A 27,607-nucleotide genomic window follows, 5' to 3' on the forward strand; every position below is an offset into this window, starting at 1 on the left:
GTCTCTTGACTGGGGGTGATGTAGTCAGAGAACTGACTTTGACTTGATGTTCCTTCCAGTTTCTGAAGTGTCTTGGATATATAACTAGGTTATTTACATCCACAAAAGAGTGTGGGTTGTACTCCCAAGCTGAAACAACACTGGAGAATGTTTTGTAGCACCCAATATTTCATCACAGCACTGTAGACACTGTAAATGATTTCATAACAATTTGGGCAAGTGTTGCAGATAAATACTAGTTAGAAGATCACATTGAACATTGTGCAAAGATAAGATGGTATGTGTCTGCACTGTAACTGGCTGGATTCACACGTTTAATGTAGGCTTTCTCTTGCACAGCAGTATAAAATTCTGCTAGCAGCTATTCTGGCAAGTGTGCCCATCCTGACATCCCACACAAGTGATGTGAAGATTTATTCATGGAGAGATGGAGCCAGCCAAAGTACAGCAGCTAACCCTAAACTGTACATGTACAAAGTTAACAATGTTACAGGTGGTCAGCAGGACAGTTCTGTATCTACAGTGTGTTCATTCCGAGGAACATGGGACTTATGCGTTTAATTTTTGATGCTGCTGGTAATTTTAAACCTTCTAAAATTAGGCATCTCACTATTTCCAGAGGGCCAAGGGAGGGGGAGGAAGTGACAATGTCTTGAATCTTTTAGAAATTTGATTCAGACAAGTATCCAAAAGTTCGGATGCTTTTCTCTGTATATTTGGTGGTATTCGGCCTGGGCTAATCCACAGCCTCATTCCTTTACCCCTCAACAGGCACCAGAAGGGTCAGCCTAAAATACAGCAGGAATTTAAAATACCTATTTTAGCAATGAAGGGAGCAATCTGTTTAGTTCATCAATAGTGGTTCTGCATTTAGACTGGGGGATGAACTCCAAACTACGTTAAATGGGCCAGATTGTCAGCTGGTGTAAATTGGTATCTCTTCATTGAATTCAAATGGAGCTACATCCATTTGTACCACATTGGTTTAGCCCTTGGTGTTTGGAAGCAATTCTGATGGCAGGGAAGAATTCTTACTTCATGTCTTGCCACCCTTCCCAATTTCATTCTGATTTGATGTTCTGCCAGCATTTGAAAGTGACTATGTGCTATTCTTCTCCTTCTCGCAGTACATTGGTTCCACCTTTCCCAAAACCCTCATCAGCCTTTGCAATGCCTCCCATTTGGCTTCCCTCAGTTCCCAGCTCTTTGAATTGCAGCATATACAGAATGCTGCCTTCAGCCTCCTAACATGCCCAGAAAACTTCACCCACATCAGTCCCACTTTCAAGCAATTTCCATGGCTCCTTCCCATCAGGACCCAATTTAATTTTTTTCTTTTAATTCCCAAAGCCCTCTATGGTCTTGCTGTGGCCTGTCTCGTGGCTTTGGTCACTCTCTCTTCCTCCTTTGCACTCCCTATTTTTTTCTAGTGGTCTCCATCCTGTATCTCTATCTGTACCACTGTAGGTACAAGAGCCTTCATTTCTGTGGCTCCTGACATCTTGACCAGCCTTCCTGCATTTCTTTGCCTCAATAACTCTCTCTCTCTCTCATTTGGAAACTCAGCTGAAAAAATATAGTTTCCTTCTTAGCAACATTTCTTTATTTCCCCTGTGCCCTGATATGATTTAGCTCTGTAACTGCACCGTTTATGGAAACGCTAAAGTATTTTGGGACCCACATTCTGTAAAATACCAGGCAGTTCATTTCCAGAGGTGCTGAGCACTCAGGCTCTAACTGAAGGCAGTAGGAACTTAGCATCTCCAAAATGAGGCCCAGTATAAAACTGGCATGAATTATTCCGTTTAAAAAAGTCATTTTAAAAACAAACTATGACATGAATGTATCGTGCCCCATTCTGTAGGCAGAGTTCAACTAGAAAGATTCCAAGTAGAGCTACTGGGGGAGGGAGAATTTCCCCTTTAGTGACAATTTTGATGAAAACGTGTGTGGGGGGGATCCTTTTTGTTTAATTTTTCATTGGAAATTTAATTTTTTTGTTTGAAAACCAGAAACTTCCGTTTTCGGATGGAGACTGACCATTTTTGAGGAAAGCCATCACTCTGCGGGAAACGTTGTGAGCAAAAATCCAATTTTCATCAAAAATAAATTTAGACGGAAATGTTTTACCAGATTGAATTTATTCTGCAGCTCCTGTTTGTTTTACTTGGTTCCTCGGTGACACCTGGTGGCCAATTATATACCTAACAAGCTTTTTTCTTTTCCAGTTTCCTGAGGCCTAGGTGATACATCTCAAGGGTTTAAAACTGAACACACAGGATTCCTCTACAGTGCCTTGTATAAGTAGCAACAGTGGAAGTTGAGATTTCCTTGGTCAGGTCTATAAAATGTCTTTAATTCTTCCAGTCACAGCCAACTTAGGCGTTGCTTGTAACAGTAACTACTGTACAATCTTTCCAAAGGAAAGGTCGTTTTCTAGCTGACACCAAGAGTCCCTTGTTTAGTCCATTATCTTGTTACTTTTTCAGAGCTATTTCTTCATTTTTTGTTTCTATTGGTGTATCTTAGTGTAAAATTTTGAATAATTTTTTACCTTCTTATCCTATTTACCTAGCTGTTGAGATCCACTTTATTTGAACTAATAATAATATAAAAAGGAAGAAAGGAGTATAACGTGATTGCTTTTGAAGCATGTCACCAAATATCACAGAGAGATCTAAGGATCCTTTGTGTAGAAAGAGCTAATTTAACTTGCCTAATATGACAAGTGATCTCTTTCTCGCAAACATATAAATACTTGCAGATTGGGTTTTCTCTCTCATTCATACTTCCTTCCGTATTTCAGCATTGATATCGAGTTTTAACCCTGAATCGTTTTGTTTTACTGCCTGTTCGGGTAAGTAGACTTTGAAGTGAATTAAATACTGGGAGACAAATTTTTTAGCAGATTTAGATTCCACAGAGTGGGGCGGGGGTGGGGGGCTCACACGAACTGGAGAGAAAGGAATTATAACGTCCCCAACCATGTGGCTCCCCACCCCCAGGTTAGGGTTCCTATGGTTAGAGTAGTTGGACCTAGGCTCAGGGTTCCAATGGGTAGGGCTGCCCACCTTAGGGTACACAATGTTGCTGCTTTGGTTCCTCAAAGTCTCAAGTAGTCTCTGCTACTTGTACCGCAAATCTGTGGCGGAACTGTTGCTGCTGGGGCCATGTAACTACAGAACCCATTAAAGGTCCAACCTACACAACTGATTGGAATTACCTTGTGACAGGAGCAGAGAATAAACATGCTGTACATGGACTCTTGGATACGGTGATATTTGCAACGCAAGCCATCCCTTCTTCAAGAGATGCCTTTGTTACAGTAGCAGAATCCAGCTAAATAATGACATGTCCGTGTACACCTGCAGTGAGCTCCATCCTCATGAGCTATGCAGGCAATCCACAGTAATAAATCTATTCACAGGGCCTAGTTCTGTATGTGGATACAAAGTGAGTCCTTGCCATTCTCTGGAGGAGTCCTCTGCCAGCACTGAAGTAGCAGCTACCCTGGTTCACAGCTGGTGCCACCTACTCTCTCTCCACAAAGCCACTGGGAGAAAGTGATTGTAATATTTTCGGAACAACTACCGATTTCTGTCCTCGTTTAAATTCTCTCACCAGGCTGGATAATGCTACCTCGCAATGCAACGCATGATAAAGAATTTCCTGTCCACAACAGTAAAGTGTACCTGATGTATAGAAGTTGAACATTGTTGATAAATATTTATATAGTGCTGTGAATGTTCATGGTGTTATACAAAGATCTATTATGGGGCAGCTATAATCTAATGGGCTGATCATGGGGCTGGGAGCCAGGACAAGTAGGCTGTATTATTTGTCCCCTCCATTAGTTGCCGTCTTTGTGCCTGCATCTGCAAAAATAATAATTATGGTTGCCCACTTTGGCTGAAGTGCTTTGAGATCTACAGGTTAAAACTATGGATATAATTATAGACAATCCTTTGACGTGAATATTTTATAATCTGATCAAATCAAAACAGACAACAAAAAGCAATGGCCAACATCTCCTGTGAGGGAGGCAGTGGGTAATTTTAATGTTTAGAAGAGGGATTGCTGAAAGACATGGGTTTGAAAGAAGGAGAAAAGAGGGTGATTTGTAGGTGAGAAAAAAGGGCATTATTCCAGCAGCAAGAGGATTGGGACAGCATGATGGAAGGGGAAAAGTCTGTTATGGGAGAAGCAGGAAGAGGTCAGGTTTGCAAAAGAACAATGGGAACAGGGATGGGGAATGACAATGGAGATAGGTCTGAGAACAATGACACTGATTCTGGAGCTCTCAACTAAGCTCTATTCAGTTCAGGACCTGGGAAGAGCAAAAATAGCTTTTTGCCATATTTATGCCCCCTATTACTGGCAAGGAGCCAGTTCAACCATTAATACAAGTTAGAATAGCCTCAGGACTGTTCTGACTTGCACAGGCAGGCAGTGTCCTCCCAGGGGCTATTATACCATTCGGCATCATTGGCACACAGAAGCATTATGATCAATGGGGGTAGAAAGACACCTGTGACTTTAAAAAAAACAAAACCCTAGTTTCCTGTATATCCCAATATTCTGAGGTTATGTTCATGGTGAACAATTGCTTAGTTCATTAGTTGTCAAGAGGGTTGCAAAAATACTCAGCAGGCTACCTATAAAGGGATGTTCTTTACCTCTTTGTATCTGCTTAGATAGTACAAAGAAAGAGAGACTGATTTGTGTGATGACGTCCTTTTAACAGCAGGTGTGGAATGTTGCCATCCAAAGGTTCTGGAAGGTGGCCTGGCAGGTTGAATGAGGCAGCTGGGTGTCACGAGGCTTGACGCAAGGCTGTTTGGAGGAACGTTTTCAATTGGGATCGGTGGGAGGGTCAGTTTGAAATGGGTCCATTTGACCTGAGGTTGGTAAACGGGTCAGTTTTGGTAGCTGGAATAGAGCAGTTGAGAGTGATGTTGAATGGTGTGAAGGTGGAAGCCAGGAAGAAGTTGAAGCCAAGTGGCTCTTATCTAATCTCCGTCAGCTTAGAGCATCTCCACTGAATTCAAGCATAACCAAGACTAGACTCTGACTGGCCCAGCGTAGTCACCCTCCATCTTGAGGATGAATGAGACAGAACAATGGGGGAAGGTAAGGATGGCAAAGTGTGAGAAAGAGAGAGCAAAAGAAGAAACTAGTCAGGAAGAGAATGTAGAAAAGGAGCCTGTGAAATCCATCAGGGAGAGGCAAGTGAACTCCTAGTTATCCTCCCTTATTACAATGATGCTCTGAGGAGGCTTTGTATCACCATACGGCCCATCTGGTGTGTTGCTTTAGAAACAAAACCACTTTTCTTTTTCCTTCATGGACAAAGCGATTCTCTAACGGTTTTTAGTTCTGGGACAAAATTGGGGGAGGAGGGAATAAAAGGCAGTGATACTCGCTGAAGCTCTTCCCAAAAACTGAGATCTATTCTGTTCTGTACAGATTCTTATACTGCCCTCATTACATAGGACCTGAACACCTTCCAGCTGTGTGTTAAGCAACATGAGTGACATCTGTCACGCTGCATACATGGGTCATGGGTCAGATCAGCAGTGACTACAGGGCTCTGGGAGCTAGGGGGAAAAAAGTAAGGGATGCGAGTTGTGTTTTTTGTCCATCCTCCTGGTTGGGAGAAAGGGCCCAGGCAGGGACACATGCATCCTGAAGATGAACTCACAGCTGCACTGACGGTGTTGATGGGCGGACTTTGGCTTCCTCGACCATGGGATGCAGTTCCAGGAAGGTGTGCTGGGAAGAGATGGGGTCCAATTGACCAAGAAGGGGGAAAAGCATCTTCACACACTAACTTGCCAACCTAGTGAGGAGGGTTTTAAACTAGGTTCAAAGGAAGCAGGTGACAAAAGCCGGCAGGTAAGTATAAAAACAGGCAACCTTTCAGAAGCTTATGTTGGGGGGGCAGAGATAAGGAAATCACATTAGGATCATAGGAGCAATAAGAGGGAAATCTGTGGGGGAGGTAAAAAGGGAGGTGGTGTTGCATTATACATCAAGAGACTCTCCTATCCTTGTGTTTCCCCAAACATCCTTCATGTTGACAAGGGGCAAAAGACAACAATGCCCCTCTTTTCCCCTCTCCTTGTCGCTCTGCTGCCTGGAGGGGCTGGAGAGTTGTCCCTGTTGCTTCTCTCAGGACCCTGACCTGTTGTACAAAGACCTATGAGTTGCTGGAGGTCAGCTCGGGCGGAATGAATATTTCTGTTCCCCCCCTCCCCCCCCCCCCCGCCCTTGTCTTAGGCATCTTTTTATTGCGTGTTTTCAGTGGTGATACTGGCTTTACTGTGTGCTGTTATAATTTCTATCTGAGGGTCACAATTATGCAGGTGGAAACTGGAAAGTGTAAAATACTGCATATTTTAAAGAACTCAAATCTAAAACCTAAACAAAAAGTGCCTACTTTATTTGCATAAAGTATTTTGCGCTTGCTATTGGAAATACAGGACCTGCAGCATTTAAAAAAGAATATTTTTCACAATTTTTTAATAAAGTTCACAGTATTATCCAGTATCTTTTTTGCAGAGGGAAATGAAAAAATTCCAAAACCAAAAAAAGCTAATACTCCATGGAAACCATCCTCATTATGGTACCAGCTGACTCGAACACCATTATCCTCTAATCGTTTCTTGTACAACAGTCCATCATCCCTAAGCACATCAAATTCACAGGTCAAAATATAAGACTCAGGAAGCTGGCAAACAATAGCATCTTCTGCTAAAAGTGGGGAAAACATTACCTCTAACATTTGTTTAGTCACTTCATGAACGTCATGCTTATATTTATATGAAGGCAGTTTCTGTGGTTTATAGCCTCTGATCTTAAATTCCTCAGGAATATTGTCTGCACTTATCCATTTCTTATACTTCAGTTTCATATCCTCAGGAACATGGGAACTCTTCAGGACATCTTCCACTACTGATTTGTCTTTATTGAGATAACGTAAGCAAAAGTAGGCAATGCGATCCTGGAACAAGAAGGGGACTGAGCGGTTCTGCTGATATGAAGGCAAATAAAAGTCCAGCCCCTGGAGGCCTGGATAGATCAAGACCTGAGCACGTATTTTTGGGAGGTCTGTCCTGCTCACCAGTATTTGGCAAATAGCAGTAGCAAAATTACCTCCACAACTGTCCCCACAAATGATGATGCGGGCAGGATCCACCTGATAATCTTCCACATGCCTCATAAAGTGTATGGTGGCATTGAGGCAATCCCAGTACTGGCTTGGATACAGATATTCAGGAGCCAACCGATAACTAAATATCAAAGAAATTATGATTTTTTAAAAAGTAATTACAAAAATTTCGTTTCCATTTTTTATGTCTAATTGGTGTGGCATCTTCTCTTTAAAATGCCCTTCTAAATTTGCACATTTATAAAACCTATGTATTTTAATTAGTTCAATAAAAATGTCCAAAATTTAAAATAATTTTATTTGTTACTCTAGCTTGATTTGCCTAAAAATACATGCCTAAAATGAACAAAACCCTCAAACCAGAAATATAGGGCACAAGCTAAAATAGTAAGGACTGTCCCATTTTCAGATCTCAGCATGTACCACAGAAGCATTCTAATTGTAAACTGCCACATTGGGGGAAAAACCTATATAAAAACACTGGGTTGCGCTCACTTACCCAACAGACACAACCACTGAATCGGTTTCTCTGGCAAGATAACGACACACTCTTTCAAAGGCATCTGAAAACAAAAATTTTCAAGAGTGACATATCTGAGTTCTAATACATGTGAATGGAAGACTATCAAGGGGAAAACTTAAACTCGGTACATGAACCAAATATCAGCAGACCTCAGAGACCAATCTGTGCGACAGCCTTATGTACGATCATGAGTTTTGAAAGAAGGCTATAAAAAGTTGCTAACCCTGAATAAGGAAGTGGCAAGGAAGAAGAAGATATTTGAGTTCTCATATATTCCATATGCTTTAGAAATAAGACTGAAACTTGTGAAGAATGGCGTAAAATCTAAGTACCAAATCCTGCTCTGTGTAGTCATGAGTAGTCTTTTGTGACAAATTCTTGCCCAGTGTAACTCTGTTGATCATAGAATCATGGGGTTAGAAGATCATCTAGTCTAACCCCCTGCCAAGATGCAGGATTTGTTGTGTCTAAACCATCCAAGACAGGTGGCTATCCAGCCTCCTTTTGAAAACCTCCAGTGAAGAAGCTGTCACACCCTCTGGAGGCAGTCTGTTCCATTGTCTTACTGTTCTTACAGCTGGGAAGTTTTGATGTCATAACAGTGCATCGCCCTTGGAATACGTTAGACATCTGTTATTATGTATATCCCTTAATAAGGTGTGGAGCACACATGCTGTCGAAACCACTGCAACCCTGAGTTCATTTCTCCACAAAATAAAACCTTTCCATCAGTTAGTGAATCAGGGCTGACTTCAATATGGAAAAGGCTTTCAAATCCCCAAAACCTCAAGAAGGGCCAAATCCATATCACCTTACTCTTGCATGTATTCCAAATTCATCACCGAAGTATCTTTAGAGGTCTGGGGACTTTTACAGATTCTAGAGGTGTATTCTACAGTCAATATATGCCTAAAAGATGTGTTATTATAAAAGGAAACAATAAGCACAGAGGTATTTCTCTTGGTCTATAACAGAAGTAGTATTGTAATGGAACAAAATGTTAATTCATGCTTTAAAACACACTCAAAATCAGCCTTGACTTGTGTTTGACCTACATCCAGAAACCAGCGGGGTTGTTTAGAACCTTCTTACTGTACCCTAGATACTTGTGAGCACTTAAACTGCTCTTTGCCACGTATTTTAGAGTCCAGCTTTGAGAGTTTTTAGAGTTGGAGAGAGTCATGTGGAGGCTAAAGTCGGGCACTCTGCTTTTAGTTGGCATTACCTGGGGAAACTGTTCAGGAAGGCAGGTTTCAGAGCTAGTAGCTTGGGTGCAAGTCAGCTGAGCAGTTGCTGCTGTCACCCTCACCAGCTCTGTGCAGAGAAGGATTCTGATGCTGTCACCACTTGAAACTGGCAGGGCTGCTGACACTGAGGAGTGATAAAGTGGGGTACAAAAAGACCACACCGGTGGCCTACATCATAGCTTCTGTAACCTCCTATGCCACTGAATGGATATTGGAAACCTGCAATTTTCGAGCAAGGACGTGGAAGATTGCCCAGAGGCACTTCTGACATTTTTGGAGCTATCCAAATAACTCCTTTTTTTGTGTGGTTTGTTTGTTTTGTTTTGTTTTGTTTTTTGTTTGGATAGACCAAAAAAATTTAAAAAATTATTTCAGGTCAAGGAAAAGCAAAAAAAAAAAAAAAAATCCAGTTTTTCTCTAAGCTTCAAACCAGACACAAACCTTTTCTGAGATTCCAAAAATGTGTGGTTTTTTGCCTTTTGTTTTTTTTTAAATTATCAATCATAATTTTAATCTTGATATTTCTTACTAATGCTTCCCAGGGTGCCAGCCCCTCCATGAAAGTAAAGGACTCCCCTCCTTTGGCCAACAGATGGTGCTTTTGCCTGGTAAACCCTCATTGGCACCTCAGCAAACTTCAGATCTCTGATGAGGAGTTTTGAATCTCTCCATGGTGGTATTCCATACAGCATAAACCGGAGTAAGCTTATGTCACTGCAGATCCCCAGCTTCTCCAAAATCCTTCCCTGTTAAAATGAAAGCGATCCGAAATTGATTACTGCAAAGAGGCCCAAATCTTTCAAACTACACAAAATGCGTGGACTGTAGCTTGCTGGGATGGATTGAATTTCAGGAAACAGAGGTGGCACTTTAGGGCCGAGTATGGTCACAAACCAAGAAATGATCAAACTGTTTTTAAGTAAATTGAGTGGTGCTGAAAGTTGCCAGGTTGGCACTGATGGAGACCTAAGTCATCTCTATCCCCGGAACAGGAGCAACGGGGATATGGTGCAGTGCAGAGTTCCCTATACAGAAAAGGGTCGTCTTTTGCTGTTGTTCGTAGTTGTGATCATTCATTTTTACGGAGCCAAATAATCACAAAAACGGTTGATCTTAAAAATATTGGGAGAAAAGGAAAAATAATTTCTGATTTGGAAACAGGGGCTAGACAGGGAGGCGTCTAAGGGCATGTCTCCACCGCAAAAGCTGTGCACAGGCTAGCTTATTCAAGCTAGCTTGAATCCAGCTAGCATGGGTCACTATAGTGATGAAGATAGCACAATGTAGGCTTCAACTTAGGTAGGACTTAATATCACATTCCAAAACCTTCAGTATGTTCAAATACCTGCCATGCTTTTAAAGCAACCTGTCAAATAGATATTTCCTCCCAAGAGTGAAATTTTCCTTTAAAAACAAACCCCCCCAAACCAACCAAACAAAAAAACTTTACCTTGCTCGATGTCCAGGGTGGCAAATACTTAACCCTTGGCCCAGCTTTTTCTTTCATAAAAAAGGAATAACTTTTAGATGTAATGTCTATGAGCTATAAAGTTCAATGTCAAAAGAGCTTTATGGCATTTGTTAGAAGAAAGGGGATGCATTGGTCACTCCTAGCCCTGGAAGATTCACATTTCAAGACTGACAGAAAAATTATTTTTGGTCATTTTGAAGATGTTTCATGTTTTTAGTTTTAATTTTAATGTTTCTCTTCCTCAGATCCATGCACAATCATAGTAACTAAGGCCCATAGCTTTGCAAGTGGAAGGATACAATCAATAATCCCAATGCAATGTTTTAAATTCCCTAAAATTATCCTAGATGATTATTGTGTGTGCGTGTGTGTGGGCCATGTGTACTATATCAAGAACACATGTAGATGTGGCAGGTTTGGTGTGGTATAAACGTTTTATTGATACTCATTTGTGATTATCTACATAACTTCATTCTTCTCCTTGCCACTTCTGATTAAGCAACCATCCGAAACTCAGAGTAATATAACCTGTTGCACATCTTTCTGTATTCTATTCATGTGTGTGCATGCATAATACATGCAATGTAAAAAATGTGGGTATAGTATATATGCAAGGCAAGCTGCATTTGTCTGATCTGTAGCTAAAGAGTCCATCTATTCATTTCTGGGGTTGTTGCTTCAGATAGGTTTTGCTGTAGTAAAATGCCTGTGAATTGTCAAGGCACAATCTGTCCCAGTGAATGCACAAATGCAGGTATGTGCATTGAACTAGAGCTGGATGGGATTTTTTCAGTGAGATTTTCCTGTCAAAAAGTAGATTGGTCAAAACCTGAAAGTGTTTGTGGGAAAGGGTCAGTTTTGAGGAATTTCTCAACTCAAAAATAGCTGAAGAAAACGTTTCAAAATTATCAAAACAAAAAACTTTGGTTTCCCAGTTTGAAATAACTTTTCCTTTTTTCTCTGACATATTTGACTAGGAAATGGGTTATGGAAGCAGATGTATTAGAATTCTGTCAGGCTTGCTATTATGTGGGTATCTATCTATGGACAATTCAATAAGTATAATATAGATTTTTATTTTGTTTGAAGCAATGTTTTAAAAATTATGAAGTGTCTGGAGTCTGAGAGGCACAGAAAAAAATCTAAATAAATAAACTCTAAAATCAGCCTCTAGTCTTTACTTTTAAGAATTAATTTAATCTGCAATAGTTCATATTCCAGATGTCTGAAGACTGTTTAAGAATTTTTTTTTACAGATCTTTCAACTCCCGTCCCATTGTCAAAAATAAAAGTTGAATCCCCACTTTGAAGACAAGTCAACTTACCAGAACAGCAGTCATAACTAATAGCGAGTGATAAAACCGAAGCTTTAGTGGCTGGTCAATTCCAGGAGGCAGTTCTGATTTGAAGAGATCATAACAAATTGCCCAAATGAACAATACCGGTAGCAAAAAGGGAGAAATCCAAATCACTCCTATTAATGTCAAAGGAGCACAAACAAACCCCATTGAACTTGAATGAGGATGATGTACTCAGAGAAGTGATTCTGATTTGATTCTTCCAGTACTATTTCTGAAGAGTCCTTACAGAGGACTAAGCAATACAGGGCATCCTTTTGACACACAGCACAAAATACATAATCAGATTAAGATTGCAATATCAGTAATTCTCTCCACCCTCCTCCCATGAATCATGATGATGGCTCCACCCACACACAAATACATATAAACAGAAGAAACTAGCATTTCAAACTCAGGTGTAATTTTATTCATGATTTCTTATTAAATACAAGAGAAATGAACATTCCAAATGCACCTAAAACTCTGTTTATTCTGTATGTGCTTTCATTATGACTCAGTTCTGGATGGACTTCTTGGTGGAACTGCAGAACTAACCCTTGGACATTCCAAAAGCCCGAAGTCTGTCCGATTTTCGTATTCTTCAGGAGACGGCCCAGCAGGGCTACTGCACTTCAGAAAAATGTTTAGGCAGACAGTTGTGCCATACATATTGCAGAAGAACGCAGGACACAAAGATGTTCCTATGCTGCCAATTCCACTGAAAAATTAGCAAATGTTCGATTTAGGGTCTAGGTTTTCCAGAACAGAAAGTTTGGAGTGTGAGAATTTCTTCTCGCAAATTTCTACTGGGAACTTCACATGAACTGGATTTTTAGTAATCAGAACTTGCCCATCTTCCTTTTAGGGCTGGATGTGCTGAATCTGTGTTCTTCTTTCTAGTGTGTGTATGCATAGCCCAACCACCCATCAGTGCATTACACCTTTCACTGGCTTTCCTCAACAATACAGGAGAGTGATCGAGCCTTTAACACCAGTTTTCAAGGTATGCCTCTAGGAACAATCCCATCAACTATAAGCTACTTGTCTTCACTTTCATGGCCCTTCATAGCCTATTCCCACCCTACCTACATCATCTCTCGTCCACTCAACCGATCAGCCAGCGATGCCAGCCTCTATTGTCCACTTGTTAAATTTTCAAATAAGCACCTTCATGCTTTCTCCCATGCTGCCCCTCATGCTTAGGAGAAGCTCCCTGAAACTATCCACAGAGCCGCCTCACTATCCTCCTTCAAAACCTTCCTTAAAATTCTTATTTTCCATGCTGCCTACAAAAAAAAAAACATAATAATGGTTAGGCTGCTGGTGTGCTGAATCATGCTGACCAATATTGTCTCATTGTTTCCTTGTACTCCCCCATGTGTCAATAGTCATCTCTTGTTTTATACTTAGATTATTAGATCTTTGGGGCAGGAACCATCTTTTTGTTCTGTGTTTGTCCAGGGCCTAGTGCCCTGGGGTTCTAGTCCATGATTAGGGTTTCAAGCTGGTACAGTAATACAAACAATAATGATCATACAACCCACCCCCTTCCCCGCTGGTGCTAATGGAGAAGCAAAATGTCTGCTGTGAGGTAGTCCAAGATCTGTTATTAAAAGGAAAAAGGTGCCCCAGAAATCGCATGTCTGTAAAATTGCCATGGCCGGATCTATCTGCATACAGTGCTTTTCAGAGCAAAGAAAGATTCCCAAAGACAAGTCTTCTTCAAGTCTTTCATGTCTTTCATGATTTCAAGATCTACTTCCGCTGAGGAAATGAGTGCGCCCTCTTCTACCAGTGGGCTAGCACCCTGGAGAGATTCTCCCAAACTTCTGATGCTTCTCACAACAGGGTTCTGAAACCTTCTTCAGGAAACATCCAGCCCAAGAGGCATGCGTCCAAACTAATTCCTCAGTGGAGGCATCTATGTTTTTAAGAGAGCCTCTAACCAAAGTGAAAAGCAATCCCATTAAATGTATTTGTGACTGTCATATGTTTTACTGCTGTGACCTCCATGCCCCAGGTCGCAATGCCACTCACTCAGCATTGGCCCTGGCACCATCACGATGGGGGGCACCAGGGCTACTCCTCAGTGAGTAACGGGGTAGCTGGTGCTGCTGCTCCTTGCTGCTGCCGGGGGCTGGCTGCTGCATCAGTACCTGAACTAGACCAGTCAGGGACCATGAGCTAATGCTGGGTGGCCCCCCACAAATTGGGCCCTAGGCACGTGCCTACGATGACTCTGGATTTGTGCTGGAAATGGCCCAACTTGATTATCATACACATTGTAAGGAGAGTGATCACTTTAGATAAGCTATTACCAGCAGGAGAGTGGGGTGGGGGGAGAGAAAACCTTTCCTAGTGGTTTGTGTGTATAAAAAGATCTTCTGTACTTTCCACAGTACGCATCCGATGAAGTGAGCTGTAGCTCACGAAAGCTTATGCTCAAATAAATTGGTTAGTCTCTAAGGTGCCACAAGTCCTCCTTTTCTTTTTGCGAATACAGACTAACACGGCTGCTACTCTGAAATCTGTCTTACTCTGGCTTTGGTCAAGACATTGAGGATTCGCCAAAGAAAAAAGGGAAAAGACTGTCAGTTTAAGACTCTTGTGGGGGGGGAGAAGGGGCTCAGCACAAGCATGATTTTCTACAAAAAAAACAAGGCAAAGGGCTAACATTTGCTTTTTGTGAGTACTGCAGAGCTGATTTTTATGTTAGTCATGGCGGATACAATGATATTTCAAGACGTATTGCTAAGGAGAAACAAGTGAGCTGGGCCAAGGCTGCAATGCAGTCAAAATGTTTGGTAGCTTGTTCTCCATCTGCTGCATCAAAAATGAGTGACCGTGTAACCAAAAGTGAAGTGTTATTTATAGGATTACTTTTGGAGCATACCATTCCTCCTGCTCTCAATGATCATGTGAGACCTTTCTTCAAGAAAATGTTCCCAGACTCCAAAATTGCTCAGCACTATTCGTGTGCTTCCAGAAAAATGACCGATATTATACCAGGGTCTATCTCACCAAAAGCACATGAAAATTTACCAAGTGTGATTGAAGGCCATAAACAATATTTTGACACAGGATGCTAGTGTGAACAAGTCTGAGAAGTATGTTCCAATCTTGGTTGTGTCTGAACACCCGGAAACTGGCCTTACAGTTACTGAGGTTTTAGATATGGTTTCTTGCACATCAGATACATCTCAGGAATTGTTTGATGTAACAAACATTGGGCTGTCAAAACACAATGTTGACTGGAGTAAATGTGTTACGATAATGCAGCAAACATTCACAAGAGTGTATTGTCTCAAATTAAAGCCAAGCAAACAACAAACCAGAAACTGTAGGTAGTGGGCTGTCTCTCCTACCTCATGCACTGTATTGAACTCATTACAGATGAATGTTGAGGATTTGATCAACATTTACTACCACTTTCAGAGAAGTGTCAAAAGAGAGGCATCGCTGAATGAATCCATTGAATTTTGTGATACTAGTGTGAAGAAAAGTGTGTCGTATGTGAAAATGCACTTGCCGAGAGATCTATTGACTGTAACTTGGCTACTTGGGATGGGCCACACTCCTTCTTTAAAAAGAAAAGGAGGACTTGTGGCACCTTAGAGACTAACCAATTTATTTGAGCATAAGCTTTCGTGAGCTACAGCTCACTTCATCGGATGCATACTGTGGAAAGTGTAGAAGATCTTTTTATATACACACAAAGCATGAAAAAATACCTCCTCCCACCCCATCCTCCTGCTGGTAATAGCTTATCTAAAGTGATCACTCTCCTTACACGGCTGTTACTCTGAAACTCCTTCTTTATCAGGACCTTTGATGAAAAAGAGCAAAGAGGCGCTCCTGGAACATGGGAAATAAGAATACCAATGAGATCCAAGAATCCTTTAATGAAGGTGTTGTTTGTTTTTTTTTCATGCAGTGCTGCCCATGTTTTACATGTTCAACTGACTCCTCCAAATGGAAGCACCAGTGAGTCACCTTTTGTACCGAGTAATGATGACTCTATACAAAGATATTTGTCTGAGATTTATGAAACCCTTTGTTAGGATTGCTGCAAGTGAGAATGTTATGAAAATCAATTACAAGGATTCTCCTGTGCAGTCACCGGCATCTGAAGTGTTGGTGCATTTTGAGACATGTGACTATGCAAGAATGAAAAGCATCATCAATACAAGACATCCATATAAGACATTCGTAGTTTAATTTTTTTGCAAAGCACTGGGTTATGTGAGAAAAGGCAATGCCTTTACAAGATCTTGTACTTGAGAGCTGGGCTTTTGTTAATCCAACCAGTTGTGTACCAGCATCTCCTGATGTGATCAGGGCACAACAAATGGATCCTCTGATTTACAGATTTAGAGATTATCAAATCTGTGATGCATTTTCTGAATATGACAGCACTATGAGAACTGATGAATTTTGGTATCATGTATCTCAAATGAATGACCCAATAAATGGCCAGGTAAGATTCTGTGTGTCACAATTCAGGGCAACTGTACCTGTATTCCCCTTCCTAGAGCTTGGCTTGTTTAGCCTAACCAAATGAAGGCTGGGGGGAGATACAATTTCTCTCTGTAAATACATCAGAGGGATAAATACCAGGGAGAGAGAGGAGTTTCTTAAGTTGAGCCAACGTGGACTCGAGAACAAATGATAGACAGTTTATATCCAACAAATTTAGGTTTGAAATTAGGTGAAGGTTTCTAACCGTCAGAGGAGTGAAGTTGTGGAACAGCCTTCCAAGGGGAGCAGTGGGGGCAAAAAACCTAACTGGCTTCAAGACTGAGCTTGATACGTTTATGGAGACGATGGGATGATGAGACTGCCTATGATGGCATGTAGCGGATCTGCGACTGCTAGCAGCAAATATCTCCAGTGCCCGGTGATGGGACGCTAGATGGGGAGAGCTCTGAGTTATTACAGAGAATTCTTTCCCAGGTGACTAGTTGCTGTCTCTTGCTGACATGCTCAGGGTCTAACTGATCACCATATTTGGGATCAGGAAGGAATTTTCCCCTGGTCAGATTGGCAGAAGCCCTGAGGGTTTTTCACCTTCCTCTGTACCATGGGGCATGGATCACTTGCAAGTTTAAACTAGTGTCAGTGGTGGATTCTCTGTAACTTGAAGTCTTTAAACTACAGTTTGAGGACTTCAGTAACTCAGCCAGAGGTGAGAAATCTATTACAGGAGTGGGTGGGTGAGGTTCAGTGGCCTGCAATGTGCAGGAGGTCAGACTAGATGATCATGATGGTCTCTTCCGACCTTAAAGTCTGTGAGACAGTGTCCATGTAGATTCTCCATATTTTCACATCAGCAGCCTCAGTTTATGCCAGAGGCTAGATGTCTCCATACATTCCTTCATTTCTGACTAGGTCTGCTGTGGAAGTGATTAGTGGCCAATTATTATACGGTCATCTATTCAAAAGGAAGTAAACAGATCACTAATACATTTCATGTAGATGTCCAATGAGCTTTCAGTTAGAAAGATTTGATTATTCTTAATGTCTGGCTGGATTTCAGCCCGTAACCTAGAGACGAAAACCTCTGCTTTCCTTTTAGTTGTCTTTTTGAGCCGTCTAGTCTATTCTTTAAACAAGTTTTGTTTTAAATCTACCATAGCTGAAGCACTAATAACTGAATAATCTAGTTATTCTTCTGGTATAAGGAATCAATCCCAGTCTTTGTGTCCAGCGCAGAAAATTAAAGCTTTCTCTGGAATAAGCCTCACTGAACACGCACCTACTTCATGCAGACAGCAGTAGCAATTGTCTGTCCACACGCTAAATTCATAATGATTCTGCACTCAAGAAAATACGATACAATACTTTCTGATTGCCACTGATTCGATGCTCCTAGTGTCAGTAATATCCACTATACCACAGAGCTAGCTTTTTTCTTTCTCGTTTTGTAAATAAGTTTCCAGTTTTTGTAACCTCAGAAAGCGACTCTCTGAGAATTCTGGTTTCATTCTCTTAGCCTTCCTAAAATGTGTCAGAATAATTGAGACGTGCGGTGTCTGCCCAGCCTTATAGGGATGCTGTGTGTTTTAATAAATGTATGTAAAATACTTTGAGACATTCAGATAGAGAGCCCTATAGCAATGCAAAATATTAAACCAAAAGGGCCAGATTCCTACTAAGAACTGCCCCTTTGCATCACTCAAGAGTCTGGTCACAGATCCTGACAAAGAATTCCTCGGGTCCCCCCATCCTCTCAGGCGTGGGAGGGATGGAGGAGTGATATCCAAGGGGAAGACGGCAAAGAAGGGGTCCTATATCTATCATCCACTGGCATAGGGTCCACTAGAGACATAACAGCTATTGACCAATTTATTATATCAATATTAGGAATAAAATGGGTGTGAATACAAGGGGGAGAGTCAAGGCTGGAGTTTGTGAATTTTAACTCTCAATGTTCAATATTCAGAAATCTGTAAAACCCATAAGTAAAACAAAGTTGGTTTTAATAACTTTAACATAATGAATGAAGCTTTTTTTCCTGTGACTTTCCAATGTGTTCTCTCACGAGGCGGGAATGGCTATTATTTGCAAGGACTTTATCAGCTAATTTGTAATAAAGAAAATCTCTTCTTAAAATCCCCCCGCCACTGCTTCCCCCTTGACATAGAGCAACTTTATATGTGGAAGATCCCTTTATGTAGAAATCTGCCCTTCAAGCAGAAAATATTCCTATTTATGCTTTGAAACTGTGAAAAGCTACATTATTGTTATAAGGGCTGGTGGTCGTTGCTGTTAAAGAAGGATTGTATCTGTGGAGCTGGAAACTCTGAGTTTACCTCTGAGGGATGGACCTGCTGACTTCTAAGGGTCAGGCTTAAATCCCGAAGTCCTAGTCAGCCCTTTAGAATTAAATCATGGATAGACACATCAGAATTATGTGGCACAAAGGCATGAAAGTCAAGTAGGTTTTTACATAAGCACAAGGCAGTTGTGGCTTTTTCTTCTTGGGAGGGAAACATCTTTTTTCCTTCTTGTTTTGGGCACAGGTAGGGCCAACTTTACATTTGGAGAGGAGGGTTGGACTCTTCATTCCCTTTCCCAGCAAACATTTACAGCCACTAGCTGGACCACTACCCTGTGCCTTGTGTCTAACATACTGTCCCTCACTGTTAGAGAAGTACAATAGCTTGATGTTTCAGCTAAAATGTTCAGAGGTGAAATAACTGAGTGTCAATCAGGCCCTGATTAACCAATGTGCACTCCAGACACTTGTCCAAGGCCCCCAATCTCAGGGTGGCCCCTGACCAGGTTTGGGCCTAGGGTTGCCACCTGGCTGGTTTTTTAACTGGCCTAGCCAGTTTTTTTCCTGCGTTGTTGGTTGCAGTGTGCCAGAGTTTCACGTGTTCACTTGCTTTCACGATGGAGTACAGCTCACACAGTTATGGGGATAGCTGCCGGCACAGCACTCAGGTCTCACTCCATGGGCCGGATCTTCAACATGCCAATATGGTGGCTAAGGTTTCGCTGGAAAGAAGCTTCACTTATTCCACTGCCAGGTGTCAGAGCAAGTATTTCTGATGCAAAGACAGAAGAACCACTGTGTCACCTCCACTCTATCACCTGCTGCACCTAATGTGAATCGGGAAAGATCAGTTTCATGGTCCAGCTGAACTGCATCAAAATGACTGAAGGGCGACAAGTATCAATAGATTCATCCCCATGGTCTGTTGCTTAATAATAAAGCAAGTGTTATTTCTCATCTGTGGAGTGAAGGCATCTCCAGGAATTAATCTTGGTTGTAGCTCTGTGGTGGCAAGCTACCAAGCTGTGGGTTTTCTTCCCCAAAGTTTCTGGTGGAGCTTTACAAATCTGTAGAGGCAACAGGCAGCATGCTTTGGCCCCAGCATCACCAACCCCAAATGTTTCATAAGTCAGGCCCTACAAGGTCATGCAACTAGCTTAAAAATCAGGAGGTTTTAAAAAAATAAGTTTGCATTTCGAGGGTTGGGGTTCATGTTTTTTAATCTTTGTCTCCACAACCACAAGGGCTGGACCCTGACTTTTTTCTGTTTTGTTTTTGGGGGGTTTTTTTTCTTCTTTTTAATGAAAGCTAATATTCTCACACAGTCACATGACTCCTGGAGCTGAGGTTTTAAGAAAAAACATCAGCCGTCATGAGAGGCCCCAGCATTGCCAGCTATCTTACTACAATCATATGCCCCAGAAGACAAACCACTACTGTACACGTTCACTGGAGAGAACTTTTTATTATGTACTACTTATTCTTGTTGATTGTTTGTGTACAGGTTGTGCCTGAAGGCCTCCATCTGTATTGGGGTCTCATTGTGCTAGACGCTGTACAAACAGAAGAGAAGATGGTCCCTATCCCAAAGAGTTTATAGTCGAAAACAAATCGATATAGAGTAGGTCTTCAATGCCAAAAACGTGTATTCTTAACTCCGATTAGCTAACTTGGGTTAAAGTAACATCAAAGATGCAGCAACATGACTTTTAACTTGGGTTAACAGCTCAAGTTCAACCCCAGGCTCCCCTATACGTTTTAACTCGAGCTACTAACCTGAGTGAAAAGCCAAGTGGCTGTGTCTTTACTGCTATTTTAACCCAAGTTAAGAACACACCTTTTTTGCAGTAAAGACGCACCCATAGATTAGGGGTGGCCAACCTGAGCCTGAGAAGGAGCCAGAATTAACCAATGTACATTGCCAAAGAGCCATAGTAATACATCAGCAGCCCCCCATCAGCTCCCCCCACCCTCCCAGCACCTCCCAATCAGCCCTCCCCCTCCCTCCCCACACCTCCCGATCAGTTCTTTTGTGGCATGCAGGAAGCTCTGGGGAGGGGAAGGGGAAGGAGTGAGGGCACGGCAGGGTCAGGGAGGGAGTGGGAAGGGGGAAGTGGGGGGCAGGGCCTGGGACAGAGCCAGGGGGTGAGCAGTGAGCACCCCCCCGGCACATTGGAAAGTTGGCACCTGTTGCTCCAGCCCCGGAGTCGGTGCCTGTACAAGGAGCCGCATATTAACTTCTGAAGAGCCGCATGGGGCTCCGGAGCCACAGGCTGGCCACCCCTGCGCATCGATAGAAAACAAATAAACAATTTGTCAAAAGTTCCAGTCCAATTTCTCCCCCTTTTCCATTTATAATGCCCCCTCACACACACTACACTCTCCTCTGTCCAGCTCCCGCTGTCAGTTAGTCTCCTTCACAGCCCTTAAACACCACAACATGGGACCTCCTTCCATTCTAACTACCCCCCCTCAGAAACCTCTGTCTCACGCTGGTGTATGAGTTTTTTAAAATGCCAAAATTGTCCCGCCTGTTTCCATCCCGCACCGAGGGGCTTTAATGCTGCTCCGAGGAGGAAGGAGTCGGGGGTAAGGCACTCACATGGTCTCTCCCTGCCACTTCCAACTTCTACTTTAATTACATTAAAAAAAAATATTAAAAGAATGTTAACATTGCAAAGCCAAGCACTCAGAAGTTAAGCAATGCCCCCTTCAGTGGATGCATTTGAATAGAGTCTTTAATTACATAATCACCTACTGGTTTTTCCATTTTAGGGCACCATAGGTGTGCTTCCAATAAATGTCACCTAGGAGGAGGGTAGATGCAATGAAACTGCATTAACCCTTACTATATGTGGGTGGGTGCCTGTTGTCCCATGTATAAAATTCACACTCATGCAGACATGAGTATAGATTGCCAACATGCCATAAACGGCATGTTATTGGAATTCATAGAACTGAGCAGGGAAAGGCTGGAAATACTATGCAGCTAGGACCATGATACAAAAGAACCTTGTGAGACTGGAAACATGGGCAGAAAATAACATGAGATTCAACTTGGAAAAAATGCAGAGTTAGTAGCTCGGAGAAAAATAATCAGAAACAGATGTTCAATGACAAGCTGAAGAAAGCTGGAAAGGAGTAAGAATGAAAAGGACTTCACCAAGACAGCGGGCAGCAAATTAGACAAGAGTGAAAAATGTGATGGGGCAGCACAAAAAGTTCAGTGCAATTTTGAGTGATACAAACAAAACATCACATCATGGAGTAAGGCTCTGACGGTTGCTTTTTCTCCATGCCATTCTAGTGCGTCCTCACTAAAGCCCTCTGGAATCTTACAGCCTGCTCGAGAATCTTCAATACCAGCAAAGTGCTGACGAACTGGAGGGAGTTCAGTGAAGAGCAACAAAACAGGCTGAATGAGGAATGATTAGAACAGCAAACTGAGGAGAGCTTGGTTAAGCCCCAACCAAGGAACCACATGTTAACAGTCTACAAGCATTGAAAGGTGTAAAAAACCAAGAAGACAGAGAAAATATGTAGGGTAGAACAAGGGGGTGTCAATACAAAGAAGTAAATTAGGGTGACTAAGTCAGGAAACACTTCCCGACAAGGAGATCTGTTGGGCCTTTGAAATAGTCACCTGTCTCAGCCTTTGGCAATCCTCATGTTCCTGTGGTTTCTAGGTACCTCAGAGATACGCCTTGCAATGCTCAGCTTCTCAATGCCTTTGTGAATCCAGGGCCTAGTCCTTTCCTCTGCCAATATGGATGAATAAAATATTTCCTGTCTCTAACTTTTATGGGCCTATGAATACAGGATTTTTATGGATACCTTCCGGAAAGCCTGAATTTCAAGAGGGTGTCTTAAAGGATTCTTTCTCAGCTGTCTCAACCAGATAACTATCTGTTCAGCCTTCAAGCTTATGAAGCAGCTGACAACTATTTAAGGTTTCAGAGTGACAGCCGTGTTCGTCTGTATTTGCAAAAAGAAAAGGAGGACTTGTGGCACCTTAGAGACTAACCAATTTATTTGAGCATAAGCTTTTGTGAGCTACAGCATCCGATGAAGTGAGCTGTAGCTCACGAAAGCTTATGCTCAAATAAATTGGTTAGTCTCTAAGGTGCCACAAGAACTATTTAAGGTATCCAGCTTCGTACCACAGCAGTGCAAATTCCCTGGCTGGTCTTAATTTTAAAGCAAAGGATACTTGTAGCTCTGGAACTCTGATTGAGTCATTTTCCTGTGTGTTCCTGAGAGACAGTAAATCTGCCAGAGAAACACAATTCTTAGTATCTGAACATTCATTATTGCAGCTAAGCTAAATGGCAGAGAACTTGTGAGATGTTCTGTCAGCACCAGGGATGTAATTTAGATGAGGCGCAGAAGTGGTCCAAGTCATGATGGGGATCGTGTAAAATTTGCATACCCTGGCTGCTCCCTACTGCACTGACAAAAGTGAAAAGACAGAGCATATATGAGCGTCAGCTCCAAAGACTGTAGGAGTAAAGCTGGTTGGAAAAGTCCCGTTAAAACAAAATTTTGATGAAAAATAATCTGTGGAAAATGTTTTCCATCTTCTGTCCAGTGCTACAGCTGCTCAGAATTTTTTGCCAACATGAAATTTGAATGATAAACGGATATTAAAAATAACAAACTTTTTTCTCTGCTGTTTTGTCAATAGCTTTGCATCTATCTGTCTTCATCTATCTTTGTTTTTATACTGACACCCGTCATTGTAATATTGGAGCACGTGTGAGCTCTCTCCACAATGAGATTGAAATAGCAGGAAATTCTGCATTTGGATCCATTGTCCTACTGGGTTAAGGTTGTCTGTCGCCCCACTTTGAAAAAGGAAGAGTGGTTCCACACCGGGCATTGTCTTTTGTATGTTTTCTATTAAACACTTAGCACAGCTGTCGATGCTGTACAATTACCAATAACAATGGAAAACTTTTAAAATAGAGCGCTTCTAAAACTAGGAAAAGACTGAAGACTAAAATGGTTATTACCCTTCCCCTATGCTTTCAGTGCACCCACATTCTGCACTTGGACCTTGGCTAGAAACATTGCTTCAAATTATTCTGCAGCTAATAAAAGTTTGTTATTTAATCTGGTCCTGCAGTGACATCTGGTGGCTGTATCTGATCAGTTCCAAAATTCTGGGGAGCGTTCTAGGTATCAATGTCCAACTGATGTTGGTGAAAATCGGAAACACCGTAAGGGAGAAATATGGGACAGAGGAAGCCCCAGGCAACTGGTTAAGCAGAGCTTGCAGCTTCAACCACCTCTGTGATTGTCTACAAGTTAAAGCTACAGAATCTTCTAGAGACCAGGGTCTTTTGGGGCCAATTGTCCCTCCTTTTACAGAGGATTCCAAGGATATAAAAGAGGAAATAGGGTCCAACCACCCTTGAATTAACTTCTTAACCACTGAAAGTACAGCAAGCTCAGATCCCATGCAGTGTCGTCAATGCTTCCCTCATTGTTTTATTCTTCAGCCCTTTCAGAGCTATTTTTCTTTTAATTAGCTAGATCATCAGTTACTAGAGGTTTCATTATTTAAAAGAACAAAGTGGTACCTGTGCACCGTAGGTAACATCTGGACCTGCATGGATGGGAAGGGCAATCTCACCCTTTTAAATAAATTTGGCAATCTGTAAATCCAGCATCAATGTTAGAGATCCACTAGATTCAGTGGCTGATTTCCTGGCTTATGCAATGGCCAGATCCCCAGTCTTATCCCGCTGGCTGAACCCAATTTCAAAGTTTTGGCACGCCGGTCATGGCACCAAATTTCCAGGATCTGAATAGGCTAGCCTAATCTGATGCCAGGGCTTCCTCACTGTTGATAAAGCACTGAGCTCCCTGCATCCTTCTAGATTGACCTTCTTTGGTGCTGAGGTTCTGGAACTGTAGACATGACACCAAAGTACCCAGATCAACCTACTTTGGTGTCACCTTTTCCGCATCATCAACTCTAATGAGGTGCAAGTGGCTGAGTCAGGTGTCAAAGTTATGGCACCTTAGATTTTCTAGCACCATCAACTCTATCCGTGGCAGTCCAGCATTGGGGATGCTGCTCCACAGGTTCCGGAGAATGGCATAAAGTGGGTCTCTTTTGTCATTCTGGTGCTGAGAAACTGGCACCATTTACTCTGTTGTTCATAGATGGCACCAGAGTCCTTTGACCCTTTGGGGTCTACTAAGTTGGCACCTGTAAAAAGTCTGGGACAGGGGACCCAGATTTATCATATCAGACACTTAGTTTCATGTAAAGACTACACAAAAGTGTTGTCTACTGATAGTTTACTCCAGGGATAATTGGCTAAGGATTTGCTTTTTGGGAGTCCCTCCAGACTTGAATACATCTAGCACATCTCCATAGTCTTTATTTAACCTGTTCTTTCCCTGTTTTGGTTGGTGTTACTTTCCCTGTGTTGCTAATGCTAACTGCGTTGAATATCTAGTCACCATGAACCCTTGATTATTCCAAGTCAGTTCTCTGCTCCAGAATCCGTCAGCAGAGAATTTGCCCATTGTGTGTAGGAATGAAGGCGCACACTTTGATAAAGCTTCAACTGGTATAAAACACAGCAGTCCATCTGGTTAGCAATGCAATTAAGTTACCATGAATGTAGTGGCCTCCCCGGAGCTCCATTCTGCGTAGTAGCTCCCCACTGAATTCAGAGTTGAGTCAAGGTCTCTGTCCTGATATTCAAATGCCCGGCATAGCCATGACCAGAAAGATCACTTCTCTCTCCATAAGCATGTCCTCCTCTAAAATCTACAATACACTGTAACAATAAAACAGTTGACCTACACTGGGAGGCTTGTTAATGCAGGAATTAGAACTAAACTAATATAGTAAGTAGATTATGGAACTTGCTTCCACAAGAAATCAGAATGATAGCAAACCTCAGCCCATTTAGAACTAAATGAGCAAAACTCTGAATTTTTAAAAAATTTGGCTTTCATCCGCCATTTTTTTAAACAAACATGGATACACAAAGCAAAGAACAAAAACCTATAAGCTAATCAAGCTGTTTCTCCTGCAGAGAAGGAAGGAAGAGAGAGATTGTTTTTGCTGTTTTAAAAACCTGGAAGGTGCTCAGATACTACAATAATGGGAAACATATAATGACTTAGATCCTCAGATTAAAGATATTATACAAGTGGAAAGCTTTGTATTAGTAAACAGTTGGACAGAGCTCATCCTCCTCCTTTATATGAAAGATATTTTCCAAATACAGCCATAAAGCAGATAAACAGCTCCTTCTTTTCATCTCGAAGAACTAATCATGCTGAGATGTTCCCAGATGACTGACTCACAGACTCTAGCCCTCACCTCTGTCTCAGAACCAAAGTGAAATCCCAGTTTCAAACCAGGTAAATTTACCAGACCAAATGGCATAGACAACAGCTAATGAAAGATTCTGAGCTTCAGCAGCTCAGCAACTCCAGGATGGATTTCTGATTTGAAGAGATCATAGTGAACTGCCCACACCGCCAACCAGAGAAAGCAGCAAGCAAAATGTATACTATTTATGTAAAGAGTGCATAAGAAAACTCAGTTTCCCTTTGCTGAGAAGAATGGAGCCAGGCAACTGACTTTGATTTGACTTTCCCAGCACTATGGAGTGGCTGAAGTGTCTCAACAATGACATGAATGGAGTTACGGTATTAAAAATTCCGTCCCTCCTGTCCTTCTAGATGTGCTCATAAGGTTGTGGAAATGTATGCTAATTACATTATATATCTGAACACAGGTATTAATTAGGAATGGAGGAAACTTGCATAACAGATCTTTTATTGTTTGTACCTTGCTTTGACATTGTATCTATCTATTGTTTTATACCCTATCATCATGATATATCAGAGTCACCTACAATTCTGTATGAATTCTCATAAGCAGTCTTCCAAGACACCAGAGACTTCTCTCCTTCCTCTAGTAGCAGGAGTACTGTATCAGTGCTTCCTAGTGGGGAGTAAGAACCCAAATGTGCTAGACACTGTATGTTCATATTGTAAAAAGACAGATCCTTCCCTAAAGAGCTCATAATCTATACGTTATGTTAAACAATTGTCAGTCATTAGAATGTCAGCAATTGAATGTAATATTCCATGTATGAATAGTTTTATTTAACAGCCACGTATTGAGTCAACAAAACTGCAGCAAACACTGACAGAAGCTAGCCCCCAATAGCTATGTCAACAAGTATTGAGTATTCCTTGCCCTGTAAGAGAATCTGATCTAAAATTAGAACAAAGAGGTTGGGGACTAGGATTAATAGATTCTATTCCTAGTTTGGAGGCAAGGAAAACTCTGGCTACAGACCAGAAGAGGACAACTGGGTTTAACCCTTGTATTGCAGAGAGACAAGTTCCAATGATGTGAGGGCTAAACCCATGAGTCATATTTCCCCTCTCACCTTGTGGGTGCAAATAAAACCTAGGAATCCTAACTCACAAGAGTCTTTTCTTTAATCACTTGACCACACTCTCCATCCCTTTTTGTGAGGGTGGGAGGGTGTGTGTAGGGGGACCCCATATGCTTTTGGAAAACTTCGCCAGCTTAAATGTAGTCGAGGTTCATCATGGCTTTGCTCCTCCCCACTGTTCCTCTGCCTCCTCCGCTTCCAAAGAAGGAGGAAGGGGAAAAAATATTCTTCTTAACCTCTGAGGATAGGGCACGAAGCAATGGGCTATTGCAGCAATGGCAATTTAGTTTGGACATTAGGAAAAACTTATTAAAAACTTCAGGGTGGTTAAACGCTGGAATAAACTGCCCAGGGAGGTTGTGGAATCTCTTCCCGCAGCTCCCATTGGCCGGGAACAGTGAACCACAGCCACTAGGAGCTGCGGGCAGCCGCGCCTGTGGATGGTCAATGTAAACAAACTGTCTTGCAGCCCGCCAGTGGATGACACTGATGGGCCACAGGTTGCCAACCACTGGTCTAGATAATACTTAGTCCTGCCATGAGTGCAGGGGACTGGCCTAGATGACCTCTCGAGGTCCCTTCCAGTTCTATGATTCTATAAGACACAGCTCAGCTGCTGCAGAATGACTGAAGTCC

At 42.0% G+C, this 27,607-nt stretch overlaps 1 protein-coding gene across 1 annotated transcript; it reads right to left on the reverse strand.

Annotated features, from left to right (window-relative positions):
* Positions 1-6,511: 6,511 nt before the first annotated feature.
* LOC125624436 (arylacetamide deacetylase-like 4) lies at positions 6,512-11,920 on the reverse strand. Its single transcript, XM_048825123.2, has 4 exons — positions 11,738-11,920; positions 9,471-9,687; positions 7,671-7,734; positions 6,512-7,292 (listed from the first exon to the last, which is right to left on the reverse strand). The coding sequence occupies exons 1-4, from the start codon at positions 11,918-11,920 to the stop codon at positions 6,512-6,514; spliced, it is 1,245 nt and encodes a 414-aa protein (XP_048681080.2).
* Between the last annotated feature and the right edge of the window lie 15,687 nt (positions 11,921-27,607).

This window comes from Caretta caretta, chromosome 18, assembly GCF_965140235.1.
Source record: "Caretta caretta isolate rCarCar2 chromosome 18, rCarCar1.hap1, whole genome shotgun sequence".
In the NCBI taxonomy this organism is placed as follows: Eukaryota; Metazoa; Chordata; order Testudines; family Cheloniidae; genus Caretta; species Caretta caretta.

Bases quoted from the DNA above. Each gene is read 5' to 3' on its own strand.
- LOC125624436 (XM_048825123.2), bottom strand. From the start codon at position 11,920: ATGGGGTTTGTTTGTGCTCCTTTGACATTAATAGGAGTGATTTGGATT. The intron at 9,688-11,737 runs GTAAGTTGACTT...TCATTTTAACAG, and splicing joins TAGTTATGACTGCTGTTCTG to GGAAGGATTTTGGAGAAGCT. The intron at 7,735-9,470 runs GTAAGAAATATC...TTTTGTTTTCAG, and splicing joins TGGCACCCTGGGAAGCATTA to ATGCCTTTGAAAGAGTGTGT.